The sequence below is a fragment of the Indicator indicator genome, chromosome 29, assembly GCF_027791375.1.
Source record: "Indicator indicator isolate 239-I01 chromosome 29, UM_Iind_1.1, whole genome shotgun sequence".
Lineage (NCBI taxonomy): Eukaryota > Metazoa > Chordata > Aves > Piciformes > Indicatoridae > Indicator > Indicator indicator.
In genome coordinates, this window is record NC_072038.1 from 11,030,024 (window position 1) to 11,045,495 (window position 15,472).

General features: G+C 44.0%; 1 protein-coding gene across 1 annotated transcript; it reads left to right on the forward strand.

Moving 5' to 3' along the window:
- Positions 1-1,498: 1,498 nt before the first annotated feature.
- On the forward strand, positions 1,499-9,822 carry LOC128976428 (sterile alpha motif domain-containing protein 9-like). Its single transcript, XM_054393664.1, has 3 exons — positions 1,499-1,828; positions 3,706-3,750; positions 4,288-9,822. The coding sequence occupies exons 2-3, from the start codon at positions 3,747-3,749 to the stop codon at positions 9,036-9,038; spliced, it is 4,755 nt and encodes a 1,584-aa protein (XP_054249639.1). The 5' UTR covers positions 1,499-1,828; positions 3,706-3,746; the 3' UTR covers positions 9,039-9,822.
- Positions 9,823-15,472: the final 5,650 nt, after the last annotated feature.

The window sequence follows — 15,472 nt, forward strand, 5'->3', positions numbered from 1 at the left end:
TCATGGGCTAAGTATCAGCCCAAGAGCATTTACAGTATTCACAGCAGAGCCTGGGCAGGCCCTGCCTGCATTCAAGTGTCAGCACAGCCCTACAGAGGTACCTGCAGGAAAACACAGCAGCCACAGCAATGTGCTGCTCTTGGGGAGCTAAGCTGTGAGCTGCCTCAAGGGCTCCTCCCTGCCTTACAAAGAAGGGTTACCAGTTGCACAGCTAGAGTCGTCCTGGGGAGAAAATGAGCTGAACAGGAAGGAGTGAGATGCACAGGAGAGTGAAATCAGGCTGCATTTGCAGCAGGTGGGACAAAGCTGTAGAGGAACCCCCTCAGCTGGCTTGTGGCTGCTGGGCACAGCCACATGAGTCTGTATCTAAAGATGCAGTATTTCTTTTCACTGGCCCTAAAGCTGTGACAAAGCATTAGGTAGGTATGAAGAATGAAGAAATGCTGAATCCTAGGGCAAGTGGGGTGTTCTTTTACAATGTATTTATTTAACCTATTTATATTTATTTAATTGTTACTACAAAGTGGTATCAAACCCAAGTGGTCCCAGTGTAAAGCACACCACATCATACTCATGTGGGGTTGTGTTCATAGTTAATGGTGTTAGAGTGACTGGCAGAGCAAAGGGATACTGTATCTTTCATCAGAAATCATGGAAGGAGTTTGTGTGATTGTGCCATTGTGTCTTAAACCAATAAATGATTGGCAGGAAGGGGGAGGATTGGGGACATTTGGATACCTGTCTGGAGCTAATTTCAAGAAAGTTTTTTTTTTCCTAGTTTTACAATGTATGAAAGCAATTCACCTAAGATGCCAAATGTGCAAGTTACCTGGTTCTGAAGCTTGAAAAAAACCCCCACCAAAACACATGGCAGTTTTATCTAAGACTCAAAGCCTATTTCCTATTTTTGTACTTCTCATGTAAAGCTCTTTTATAAGTCTACTAAATAAAGACTTGTACTCAGATTCAAACCCACAGCATTTAGTGGTGTGTGCCTGAGGAAATGCCATATTTTGGGCTCCCACAGCTCTCAAAGCCAGGAGCTGGCAAGTAGAGAAGGGGGAATGCCTGCAGCTGCACTGGGCCTGTGGCCACCACATTCAGCTCCCACCACATCCTGCTCCCAAGGTGGGGGCCAGCTCACCACTGTTTTCCTGCTAGCCAAACGTTTTTGCTATTGCGCAGCAGAGATCCACAAACGCATTTGTGGGTGTGGAACTGAGCTGAGAAACGACCACGTGATTTACAGGAAAAGAATGCCTGCAAGACAGCTTCGGCTGCTGCAACTCAGAAGGTGCACCTCCCATCATAGCCCTCCTCTATCACTCTTGGAGGCTGATGATCCTGCCACACTGTCTTCACTAAGTGGGAGACCTGGGTGGGGGTGAATCTGCCCAATTGTAAAAAAGAAAAGTAAATAATACTCCAGCACACCTTGTGGCCAAGCATCCTGACACATGCCTGTTTTGTGGGGCACAGCCCACAGCCTCACCTGGCAGCCATCGAAACGGGTTCCTCCCATGCTAGGGTAGTCAGCTGGATTGCAAAGGCAGCACCAACCAGCACAACACTGTCGGAAAGTGGGCGGAGACTTGGGAGGGTTGTCAGGACTTCCTCCAGAGCAGTCCCCGGTTTTACTGCCGGGTACTGGTAGGTGTATTTCAAAGAACCCCAGAGGAGCACTGGAGAAACACTCCCAGGGTTCCTGCTTGGGCTGCAGGGCTATCAGCTGGCAGATGGAAGACCTTCCTTCCTTCACTTCTGGAAATAGTCTCCTTGCTGGCAGCAACACACTGGAGACAGTTCTGTGACCTGCAGGCTCTACAAGGTAAGCCCTCCTTGCACCACGCTACTCTTGCATGGGGAGGCAGGGGGAAGGGCGGCAGTGGAGGTTCTTCTTTACCTGCTGGGGTTGCTTTACTCTAGCAGACCTGCAAAAAGTGAGGATCTGCCTGCATTGCCCCCACCCCAAGCAAAGAGCTGCTCAGCAGTGGGTAAGTGGGATCGACTGAGCAGCTTAGGGCAGGGGCTGACCCCTGCACATCCATGGCTCCATCCCTTCCCTGGCCACCCATGCACCTGACAGCATCCAGGTCCCACTGAGCCCATACAGGCTGCAGAGACCTCGAAACCACTGCTGCTCACCCCTCCCCCCCCACTGCCTTAGCTGCTCTTAGAAACAGGGGGAGCAGGGCCTCAACGATCCCTCCAGCACAGGGCCCTGCAACCCTCGGAGGAGCCAGCCCAGCACTGCCCACCCCCTGCCACACCCCACTCTAGTTTCTATTCCCAGTTACGTTTCATTTTCTCCCAAAACCCTGTCTGACGTCATCTGCCACAGCAGGCTGTGACAGACAGATAAGCCCAGGAGGGACATACAGCCCTGGGGTGTGATGTGGCAGCCAAAGGCACTCAAAGGTCAGTATTTCAGGGGTGTCTGGCAGTAGGAATCAGACTTCACTGTCCTAGGCAGGCTGCTTACACTTCCTCTGGACAAGTCTGCTTACACCTACAGCATGTCAGAGCAGTCCTCCTACAGCGCCCCAGCTTAGAGTCAGTCCTTAAACCAAAGCTCTTGGCCATGCTGGCACCTCAGTCAGCCCACAGGCTTCCCACAGGGCTTCCCAGGGGCTGCAACAGCAAATGTGCACTTGCTCCACGCAGCAGTTCCTAGCAGCCCCTACTCTCCTAGGCCAAGTATCTCCCCAAATCATCACCTTCCACTGAACTCACCTTTTGCCAAGCCATGGTCATCCCCTTCCCTTTGTACTTTCAGAGGTTGTGTGGAGCTTGTGCAGCCCCACATCAGGCTTTTACTCTGGCTGGACACACTGCTCCTTCTACAGCTGGACAGAGCTGTGAGTGTTGCTATTGTAGCACCATGAGCTGCAGTGATGGAGCTGGCTGGACTGTGGACACATGCTGAACCAGCACAGAGCTGAGCTTTCACACCACAATAAGAGAACCACCACCACCACACCCCTGCCACCTTCTTGACCAGTCTGTACCTCACAGATAGTTATTGATGACTGTGACAATCTACCTATGTGTCTGGTGCTAGGCTGAGCAGGAGCATTTCACTTGTTTCCTCCTCAGTACAGAACTATGCCTGCTGCAGTCCACCTGTGCACCCTATAAATGAAGCCTGAGCGAGGCAGAGATGTCACTGGCAAGGCCAGCCCAGTAAAAAGAGGCTTCAGGGGGGTTAGGCAGAGAGTCAAACTGCTTCATGGAAAAGGCAGGGAGCGCCAAAACTGGTGTGGAACAAAATGGGGGCAGGCGGAAGAGTACCTGCAAATAAAAGAAAAAGAGGAATGTGAAGGAGGAAGAAGCAGGGAAAGGAAGACTGAGAGAGAAAAAACAGTGACAAAAAAGCAAGAGCTACTGTGCAGCCTAGGGGGGACAGTAGCTAGCTCTAGGACTCCTTTTCTCCACTACCTAACAGAAGGAGGTGTTAGGTGAACACAGCTCTCAGCCACTTCTCAGTAAAATCCCATTTCCTTCACACCCGTGTGTCACGGCCAGAGCAGCTACCTTCACACAGCACAGCTATAGAGGCAGAGCAGCTCGCAAGAGGAGGCTTTTGAAGGTGCAGAAACCACTTTGGACCAAAAAGGTGGAGAGGAGGGTGGGGAAACACAATGCAGCTTTAACGCAGGAATGCTAACTGTAAATCTAAAGACAAGTTATCTTTTCCCCCTCTAGGGTTTTGTTCATCACCAGCAGGATTTCCCTCATCAAAGGCAATGGGTATGTGTTTCTGTGCTTTCAGAAAACTTGTACTTCATATGTAGTAATTTGCATTTAATATCTGCATTTTAAGGGTTCATCTCTAGTGGGGAACTAGTAAGAACTCTTAACACCATCTCAGGGTTTGTACTGATGCTATCTTCATCTAGCAGAAAATAAATTGACTCAGGAGGGTAAATTATCTACCCAAACCTCTCTAGTTTAGAGAGCTCAGCCCCTGTCAGTTCTGATAACCTTAGCCCATCATTCCCTTCAAAAAGCATTCTAGGTTATTTCCATGACTCCCTTTGAGGCTCATTTCCAAACCTCCTTCTTGATTTCCTGCTCCACTAATTTATTGGTCTGGTACCACTGCTCAGAACTGCTTCTGATTAAGGTTAAGGCCATCAGAACCAATGTATTTGAAAAGCTAAGACACAGTCTTTCATTGTGCCTGGGAGAAAGCAAACAATCATTCCTTGCAAGGATTAGGATAGCTTGTCAAGCACACTAATCTATTTTCAGCCTGCGTTACTACTGTGTGATTTTAACTTCTAGATTACAAAACCTTACCTGTGAGCGAATGGGATGAGACCCATGTCCGACATTGGCTAGAATCTACCGGAATCAAGAAAGAGTATGTAGAAAAACTCTGTGCGGAAGAAGTGACAGGTCCAGTGCTAATGAAAGTGGATGAGGCTTTCCTCAAAGGCCTAGGTATGAAGGGAGGCCAAATCCATGTGTTAACCAGCAAGAGAAACGAACTTCGGCATCTCCAGCACAGCGCACAGCAAGCCAAGCGTTCCAGCAGCACATGTGACACAGCCACAGCACAGACATCCCCAGCTGCACACACAGCTCCAGGAAGACCCAGTTCCACCAGCACATCTGACACAGCCAAGGCACAGACAGATCCAGGAAGACCCAAAAATACCTCAGCTCCAAACACTTCAACTGGAGACAGCTGTGATTCAGCAGATAAAACTAGCAAAGACAACACAGCTTTCAAGTCTAGCAGGAAGCAAAGAAGTAAAAGCTCCCAGGTTAAAAGCACTGATGAAACTTTGCAGCTCAGCAACTGCCGTCCATTTAGAAGCCAGAACAGCGACTTCAAATACGTGAAGGACAGAGTTCTGGCTCCAGAAACAGGAGTCAATGATTTAATCACTCCTTGCCATGAATACAAATCATTTGCCATTGCTGCAGAACTGAACAAAAACCAGCTGCAGTCAAAATTTGCCAGTGAAGTGATAAGATTTGCTTCAGCCTGCATGAACATCCGAACAAACGGCACCATCCACTTCGGAATCATGGACAGCGTTGAGGACAAGGGCTGGAAACATGGCCAGATCATTGGGATCAAGGTCAGAGAGCGAGAGCACTATGTGGACGCGCTGGATTACATAGAAAAATGTTTCTGTGAAAACATGCAAGAAATTGCAAGGAAATGCATCCACCCACCTGTTTTCATTGAAGTGATCTCGAAAGACTCTGAGGAGCAAAGATTTGTGGTAGAGGTTGACATTGAGCCCACATCCAGTTTAGTAAAGAACAGCATCTTCTTTGAAGTGTGTTTGCCAAAATACGACGAGGTAAGGCAGAAGGTGACCCTGACAAAAGAGCGAGCTCTCTACCAGAGACTGGGAGCAAAGTCTGAGCTCATAGAGCACAACAAACTGGCTACTTTCATTAAAGACTTAAAGGACAGGGACACTCAGAGAGAAAAAGCCGAGCACTCCAGCACCCAAGTACACATAGAAATACCTCCCAATTTAGGGAGAAAGTTGTCAATTCTACTGAACAATGGCAAAAGCTACATGGATGATTCCTTGTGGTACATCCTTGTGACAAACAGATGTGAGAAGGACAATCTGAACTGTATCAAGTTTCTAATGCACCTAAACATTTTCTGTGTCTTTGACTTCGATGAAGACTCCAACATGTCAGGGTTGTACAGCAAGTACAAAGAGCACCATGCCACGAGGTGTTATTTTTTACAAGACTTTTGCACCGAGAGCAAGGCTGGCAACCCTCCCCATCAGAAGCACTCCAGCCTCTTTGATCAGACCAGCTGGGTGTTCTGCAACGGGCGCAGCGACTTCCACGGGGGTGAAAAGCCTTGTGATGAAAACACATGGATTAGAATGAAAAAGAAGTATCTTAAGAAAGCAATTACTCAAATCTGCGACGAGATCCTGCCCAAGGGGTCTTTCATTGTGCTTTTCCTATTGCTCTCACCAGTGCAGAAGCCACTTGTGGATACCTTTGAGGAATTCTACACGGAGATGAACGGCACTGAGTATATTGTCTGCATTGCAGAGTCCAGAGAGAATTACTGCAAGTGGGCTAATCTAGCTCAGGCATACTGCAGCATGAAGACACTAGAAAAATGCAGTGTGGTGGGTATGAAACTGAGTCACGTGGATGCCACCATTCAAAAAATGCTGCCTTCTACAACACAGCCCAGACACCTGCCAGTTTCCACTAGAGGACTGTGTACACTTCCCTCTCTGGAAGAAGAGAAGCTGTTTTCCCTAGAAATCCTCTGTATTGACCAATGTGATGATATCAAATTAGACATTTTGACTGAGAAACAAATACAAGAAATAGAACAAAATTTTTACCGAGGGAAAAAAATCACCTGGGAGAACTTCTGGCTGGCTGACAGAAGATGCTGCGGGGAAATCATTGAACGTGAAGCATGCAAGGATACCAACAAGCTTCTTGAGGACATTTTACGAGAAAACAGACTCAACTATTCCGTGGCTAAACTAAAGATATTTCACCATCCTGGAAGCGGGGGAAGCACAATTGCACGGCAAGTGCTATGGAAAAAAAGAAAGGACGTAAGATGTGCTGTTATCAAAACTTCATACTCACCTGCAACTGTCTGTGAGCATGCACTTGCATTTAGGGATTATGAAGAGAAAGATTTTAGTCACTGCCTGCCTGTACTCCTACTAATCGAAGACTATGATGAAGACTATGTGGAAGAACTAAGGAATGAGTTAGTGGATGCTGTAGCAACCAGGAAAATGAACTCCCCCAGACCTTACTTCATCCTCTTGTGCTGTAGACGATCTAATGACCCTGAAAGACTTTGCAAGGCTTCTCCCCTAGACACAGTTGCTGTCACTCACAAGCTGACAGATTCAGAGAAAAGTCTGTTCAAATCTAAACTTGAAAAACTGAAGCAGAAGGATATCAAGCCAGAATTCATACTCACCTTTGTCCTGATGTGTGAGGAGTTCAACGAAACATACGTGAGAGACTTTGTAGGGCACATGCTGCAAGACATCGACCATTCCTCTCGGGATACGTGCTTGATGAGATATGTGGCTTTGCTCAATTTTTATGTACCCAATTCCTACCTTTCCTTGTCACATTGTGAGGCTTTTCTGGGGCTCGGGATATACACAGAAAGGAAATCCAGACTATATGAATTTAAAAATCACTTGAGTGATCAAGCAAGAATGATCTTTGTCGAGCTAAGGGAAAATACAACCTATATTTCCTCTGTTCAGATAATACACTGTCTGGTTGCAAAAGAAATTCTGCAACAGCTTTCAGGGAATCAACCTCAAAGTCAACTTGCAATGGCTCTTCTTCAGGAAAAGACACTCTTTGACAACAGATTTGGGCGAGATGAATTCATAAAGTTCATCAGAGATCTGTTTATTCGGCGTGGTAAGAGAAGCAGGGGTGACAGTACTGACACCCTTTTCTCCCCATTCATTGAGCAGGTCTGTAATGCTGAAGGCTGTGAAAAAGCTATCGCCGTTTTGAAAGCTGCCTATGAAATCCTTGGGAAAGATCCCTTCTTTGCCCAGCAGCTTGCCAGACTGCATTACAACAATGAGAAGTTTGAGGATGCAAAATACTGGGCAGAGGTTGCAAAATCTCATTTGCCAAATGATTCTTATATTTTAGATACAGAAGGCCAAGTCTACAGGAAATGGTTTAGTTTCAGAGTGGATAAAAAGACACAGGAAGACACTCCTGAAGACATCATTGAAAAGATAAAGATGGCTCTTAAATCTATGAAGTGCTTCAGAGCTGCACAACAGGCTGCAAATAGAGACCGTGACAGTATGAACAACGCTGGCTATTTTGGAGAAGTGGAAGTAGGATGTCGCCTTCTTCGCTTCCTGTCCACAGTCCACGTGTTCCGCAGATGTCCAGAGGGGGAACATTCTGAGCTTGTGAAATACCTGATCACAGATTACATTCCTGAAGCTATTAAAAAACCATGGGGAGCACTTCACTGCCGCTTAAAAGGCTTACGCCAGAACCTGTTTGATGCTCTGGAATGGATTTCAGAAGACCTAAGTTATTTCCAAACAGACAAAACCCAGGAGAAGGATGAGGAAGATGAAAGAGATGAAAAGGAAGAACAAATCTATAATCCCAGAAAATGGCTAAAAAGGCAGTCTGAGGTATATGCCAAGTTTTTTGTCTCGTCACTTACTGAGGACAGCAGTGGTGGCCCCAAGAGCCAGCTGATTAGACGCATGATTATTTACAAGAGTGGTGGAGGCAGTGTCACCAATATCCTGTCATTCTTAACAGATAAGAAGGAGAACAGGTCAGCTGAGAAGCTAGAAAAGATCCTTAGTTTCTACCCAGAAGACCCTCGAAGGGACAGGCTGGAGGACTATGATCTGATCAGTTACATTTTGTGCCACATCACGTTAGCATGCTTAGCACCAGGATCAGGCAAACTTCTTCCAATGCAAATTCTTCGTGAGCTCAGTTTACGATTCTCTAAAGGAAAAGGATCATTTCCAGCAAGTGCCTATTTTTTGCTCACCTTGCTGTACTGGCCAGACGAGGCATTAGACAAAGAGCCTAATCCAGATAAAGATGACATCCTAAGCTCAGCCCTTCAAACTCTGAAACGCTTATATGACATCAAGATGAAAGATGTTCCTACCAGAAAGAAAAGAATCTACACCCACTTTTTTCTGGGGAAAGGTTATGGATTAGGCAAGATTGTGCACAAAACTAAAATTGATAAATTGATTCCTGGGTCCTTAGATGAGAGGAGAATGAAGTGGCTACATGGAACTGTGTGGAATCTTCCCGACATTCAGAACAATCTCAAAAGAGTTTCTGGTTGGACGAGGGACAGAAGCGTCTTCATACGTGGTCACATGAAGGACCTTCCTATCTTGCCGCTCCATCGTGACTCAGTGCCCCTTGGAAATGAAAATGTGACCTTTTATCTAGGCTTTTCATTTAATGGGCTTGTTGCTTTCAATATTGAGGTTGAAAATAATCCAGGTGTCAGCAGAACACAAGGTATTTAGGTACATTAACAGCTCCTGCTGTGCTGTTTGAAGATACAGCACATTGCCACACACGGACTGTGCTGGCTGAACACCAGGTAGCAAGACAATCACAGTTAACTACCATCACTGAGCAGCTCAAAACCTACTAGTAAAATATATCTTGAAACAGAAGCTTTTGAAAGTCTTGGAGACTCTTAAGATTTCAACGGCAGCAATAATTGCATTATTTGCCTGGGGACCAGGGGGACAAGAAGAGTTATTCTTTCTTCTCCCAACACCCAAATATTTGCAGAATGGAGCTCTGGAACAGACAGGTATAGGGGGGACCCCTTTCTTCCCAGCTCACTGATTAGATTTAAAATTAATTGCTGGGTTGTCCTGATCAGTAACAGAATTCGTCCACTATAATGATGTTATTTTTCCTTCCTGAATCAGAAGTTTAAGTGAACTTAGAGTATGCATACAACATGCCTGTAACACACTCCACTCAGCAACACGTACCATGTGTGAAACGTGACGCAACTGCCAGCCAGTACCCAGTGCAGAAGCAGAGGGACAGTAAGCAACTTTTACCTTCACTTTGTAGATATCAGGATCAATTTAAAAAAAAAAAAAAACAACAAAACCCACGTCTCCAACTTTACATCACTCTTAGATTGCACCTCCACATAAGCACTGCAAACCACACCAGATATATCTGGGGAGGGGTGCAGAGACACCCAGCAGTTACATACTGGTGCCAGAAGATTGCTCCAGCGCTGTTACTGTTGCACAGTCCAAACAGTTCCTGTACTCAGTGAAACCCTTTTTTGCAGCACTATCCAACAAATGCCCACACAGGACACGACGCACAAGAGAAGCCTGAGGAGCGACTTCATTCATGTTTATAAAGATCTGAAGGGCAGTGCTGGGAGGATGGAGCCAGGCTCTGCTCAGGGATATCCATGCTGGTACATATCCATGCTTGCAAATGTTGTCTATCCCGATCCACTAATTTGAAAAACACAAAGGAGTTTACTGTCTGCACACAACCATTGTAGCACATGAAGCCTCCAATCCTGAAGCTACGTGCTCTTCCTGGAGTTTCACTTTGTTTGGTGCTATACTGTCACTAAAATGGCTCAAGTCTTAATGTTTTAAACTAAGCAACAACCTTTGGGAAGAACTACCATTTCCACACAAGCTTAATTACCCTACCTGAAGATGCAGTTCTAACAGTAGCAAGAAAGGATTTGCTTTTCCAACTTCTGCCAAGATCTGGGCACAGGCAAAAACTGTAAAAGGAATTGCAAGAGACTGTGAATTCAGAACAAACAGGATGAAACCAAATTATTCTGTCTAGTCCAAGCCTTTACCTTCTGGCCTGGGGACACTGAACCAAAGCAGGTGACTGCACACCAGCGGTACTTGTCCTTGCCTTGCCTTCAGCTCAGGACACTGCAGTGGTGCAGCCCTCTGAACCATACTGCCTGCCAGGAGCAGGGAATATTGTGGTGTTCTTTTTGGCTACAAATGGAGGAGGGTCCCTTCTGATGTGCAGGATTCAACAGGACTCCCTCATCCCCCATCTCCGTAAAATCATTCCAGCCCAATTCCAACTCCGTTTCCCTTTGCTCCTTCCATGTACTAAGTGGCAGAGTGAACCTTGCCAATGAATTCTGTGAAGTCGTGTTTTTATGAAATTGTATTAAAAATAACTTTTGCCAGTATCATTGATGGTGATTTTTTGTGCGACCTAAATCTCGCAGAGCTGACAGGACCTCTGGACAGATCAGGTGGAACATCTAGAACTATTCTCATCGGCTGCATGTTTTTTCCACACACTGGTTTCATTTTTTTTTCTTCAGTTAGCGTGCAAGCTAAACATAGGTAAGAAAGGGAGTTACAGTCTTTAGCATGCTAGAGTGGTCTCTAGAAAGAAGCCCCAGTCGCATCCATTAGTCAACCGTGACAGCTCCTGTATATACAGCCACAAAAATGCTGCCTCAGAGCCCCTGGGTATTTACGGAGTGATCTCCCCAGGGTGCCTTATTTAGCGCTAAATAAATGGAAATGCCACTTCTTGTCCTCTTCCATTCTGGTGGATGGCTTCAACCCACAGCAGAAACAGGACAAGCAACCTTACTGAACAGCATGGGAGCTAAAGTACAGCATTAATTGCTAGTTTTTAGGGCCTGCTCAAATGCTGTGGCAAAAGCAAACCATTACCATGATGAAAAGTTAAGGAAGACTCAGACAAGAGGGTCAGTCTTACAATTTTCCTTCCTGCCTGCAGGTACTTGACTCAATTCTGTATGCAGCTGTCCTGTAGCCCCCACCACTGCAGTCTTCAGGGTCTAAGTGGGAGGTTTGCTTTTCAAAGCTACTCATTTCTACCTCTTGGTAACAAAAAGCTTAGATCCAAACACCCTCATCAGGGTATTACAAACACAACCCTTCCCCTGCAACCCACAGAATACAAGATTTAGAGAAAAGGCATAAACCTAGAGTAGTATTTGGAGTCTGGTGCTGCAAAACAAGCTGCTGAGGCTCACAGGACAGAAAGCACAGACCCATCCCTCTTCTCTTTACCCAGACATATTTAAATTCCGCAGGAGTTTGCAAAACCAAACTTGGGAGTACTTTAACCAGCCAGGCAACACACAAACTTCCTTGCTTTAGCCAGCTTTTAGGAGAAAGCAGTTTCCCTGTTTTTCGCATGTCCCTCCCCCCCCACCACCCCCGCTTCCCCTAAAGCTAAAAGGGCCAGAGAACATGAACTCCAGTAAAGAGCTCACACCAAGAAGCTGTCTTCCCTGAAGGTTCCCCTACTGTCTTAACTCCTTCTCACTACACATATCCAATTCAAAATTAATTGTTCCAGGCAATGGAGCTTTAAAATAATGTGTTTACCTTCCTTTTACTGCCTCTTAGAAACTGGTATGAGTAACAGTGGTAGCTAAGCAAGACCAACCAGCAGTAATCCATTCTTGTCCTGTAGACAGGAGTTGCAAGGACCCATCTTCGAGGCTACTCTCCAGTGTTCTGCTCTAAAAGGGTGTAGAACAGATCACTTAAGAGCTTGCCCCCTCTACCAGGTTTTATGAAAATACTATTAAGATACTTTCCCTCTGTACTCCCCCTGACTTTTTGTATAGCCAGTTCACAAGGAAAGCAGACTGACCTCCAAAGGAAAAGATTCACTTGTCTGTCTCCAGATATAAAGGGCTTTACGATGAAGCTCACATGAGTGGGTTTTGACAGTTTTTACTAGCTCTCTGATTGTCTATGAAGTTGTCCAAACCATAACATGAGTGAAGGCAGACTTTATACTTACACTTTGGAACAGCTAACATCCATTGCAGTATGCTTCTCAAGAGGAGAGAAAAATACACAGAAACAGTGGTTGACTTCGTTTAATCAGAGACTGTTAAAAAGTGCAGACACACATTACAGATGTGTATAATGTGCAATGATCCATTCCTGAAGCATACAGTTCATAGACGGTTCCCAATGGATGCAAATGATGTTAACTCCACATTTTCTTTGAATCTTCTTTATAAACCGAATGCTATAAAGTCAAGCTAGTTATTGCTACTTGCATGCATTTAAGTGAGGCACATACTTACCAGTCTCTCTTGAATTAAATTCGGCATCGGTATTTTGCCACCTGTCTTTGAAAAAGATCAGTGATCCCATTCCTTTCATACTACTTACACAAAAGCAGCATCAGGTCACAGCAAAAAACTTCATGACACTAACTTCTGTGGCTGTGCAGCTACTGAGAAGGGACATAATTCAATCACGTGCTTAAAGGTACTTTAAGAAGGTACTAAAACCAGTTTGGAGTCTGAATTTGTTGCCCAGTGACCAGAATCTCTGAAGTGGCGATTCAGAGTTATTAAGCAGAAGTCTAAAGGAAACTGAAATGATTCACTGTTCCATATATACCATAGCAGAACTGGAAAGAAAAGACTTCTGAACCACATTACACTGGACAGCTGCTGTAATGGTGTATCAGGAGCCCAGATATGTTATGAAAGCCCAGATTTCTAGTATTGTTTTTATTCAATTTTGAAAAAAACCTGAACTCAAACTTAATTCTATCAAGAAGTACTGCAATTAATTGCCATAAAAAGTTTCAGAGATGATGTTCTACTGGAGTTCACATGAGAATCTACCCTGAAGAAATACACTTTTTGTTGATATTATAGAGAACACCAGTACTCTTTAGTTATCACCACTGATTGCCAAGCTGGTGCACACATTGTGCACTGTCAAAACTGACACTGCAAAATAACTCAGCAGCCAAAAGCAATCAATCAGTTCCTCACTTCTTACTGAGCATTGCCTTAAGTATGAGCTAGGGTCACCCAGAGAAGAATGCATTCTTCTGAATAGGACACTGGCCTCACAGCAAGGTATCCCTGTCACTCATGCACATCTACCATTAAGATTCAGGAAATAAAGGCAGAGATAAGTTATAAATTTTATTATACCATTTTTTTCTTGTGGAGAGACACACCTTAGCCAAAAATGTGCATGGAGCTAGTTTTTCTGACAAAGTAATTTAGTAGAGAACTAATGTAGTGAAGAAGCCAGGGAAATGGGCTTCAAGTGCAACTATTCTACATCCTGGGAAGATACAATCCCTTTGAAACTTTTTAGGTTGGCACAATGCATTCTGCAGTGTCACAGAAGATTCTCAAATTCTAAAGTAAGCAACACTGCTGGAGGTGTCAAGTCACTCAGGTAACTACTCTACAGCGTTCAAATGAGCTGGCAAAACCAAGGGCCTGTTGAGCTACCACACCAGTACATGATCATCTTCCCAATACCTAGTGGCTGTGTAATTATCCACCATTGATGTCAAGTGTCTCAAATTCACTGTGACAACATGCCCTTGAAGTAAACTCAAGCAGAGTTTCACAGCTCATCCAGTCACACCTGTGCTACAGCACAGAAAGTTTTCATCGTCCATGCTGTTATGTAGATGAGGTAGACAAAGCTTAACAAAAATAAATGTATGCAACTATTCTGTGGAGAAGGTTGCATCTTTTATCCAACTCACCAAAAATAGCTCCCACTTTCTTTTTAAAGTGTAAAATGTTCTATAAAATAAAAATAAAATGCCAAAGTTTCCAGCAATATGGAATAGAGCAGAAGCATTAAAAAAAAAGAAAGAAAAAAGAAAGAAAAATAGAGGCAGAGTAGTAACTCTGGAGTAAGATAAAACAGCTGTACAAAACCCATATCTTTAGGTCGTCTTTGAAGTGTGAAATTTCCCTTAAAAGTGCTTTCAGGTATCACCTATCCACAAGTGTAGTTAAAACCATTACAGATCCTCCAAAATAATCTAGATGTTCACTCACTACTGAAAACAGTAGTAGATAACAGATATATTCACATTTCAGAGACCAAAATTCCCCTCATGTATTTTAAGTGGAATCATTTGAACAAATTATTTCAAATAGGAACAACAGGTACTTACAGATTAAACTAACCTGTACTGGCAGTGCTGTGGAATTTTTCTTCTCTACCAGTAAGTAGCAAATGCTGAAATTCTGCTGCTAGTTAACAGAAACACAAATTGTATTAAATCAAGGAGTTTAACCCAGAATTTAGTTTTTTTTTTTTTTCATTTAAAAAGCTGCCAAACTTCAATTACTGCAATTCACTGCTTAAGAAAAGCATATGAAGTAAAGGCAACTATAAAACTAAAGTCAACTAGCTCTTTTCTGATAGTTTTCATATATAAGCCAGAAGTTTAACAAAGTAATCCTGTTGCCTTCCACAAACAAAGGAAATCACAGTACTTACATTGCCAGGTTCCTTCATTAAATAGTCTCATAAAGTGTATTTTCTTACTCTAGACTTTACAAACCAAAGAGCAAAGTGTATTTTCTCCCACTAAGTTTAAGGGAAAGAAACTAAAGAATTCAGTGCAAGCAATATATATGCAAAAAAATCAAAAAAAGAGGGGAAAAAAAGGGAAGAAAAATAAAAAGGGTGTGCATGACATCTTTACCTCAAATCATACACAAACTCCCAAGTTGAGAAACTCAAAAGCACTACAATAGCTTCCTTTGGTTCTACAGTGTTAACTGCTGGTAATTCAGAATCACTTAGTAAAAACCATTTACACATAAGGTCTACCCAGGGCAGGAGAAACTGAAACTCTACACACAACCCCCCATTTCTGAACAGCACCTGGGAACATGGTTGAGATTTTGACAAAATGTAAGCAACAGAATCTGAGATGTTAAAAGCTTTAATCTGGTATTATGCAGTAAGCTAACAGATATATGCTTTAACTGCTCATATGAGGTTTTAAGGAAGCTTTCAAGTTCTTCAAGATGCATGTTGGTTTGTTTTTAGTTAAGACGAAAGTGGCATTAAAATTCTATTACTGAATAAGACTTTACCATCTTTAAGCCCCTGAGAAATAAAAGCCTTAAGTTTGAGACAGTCTT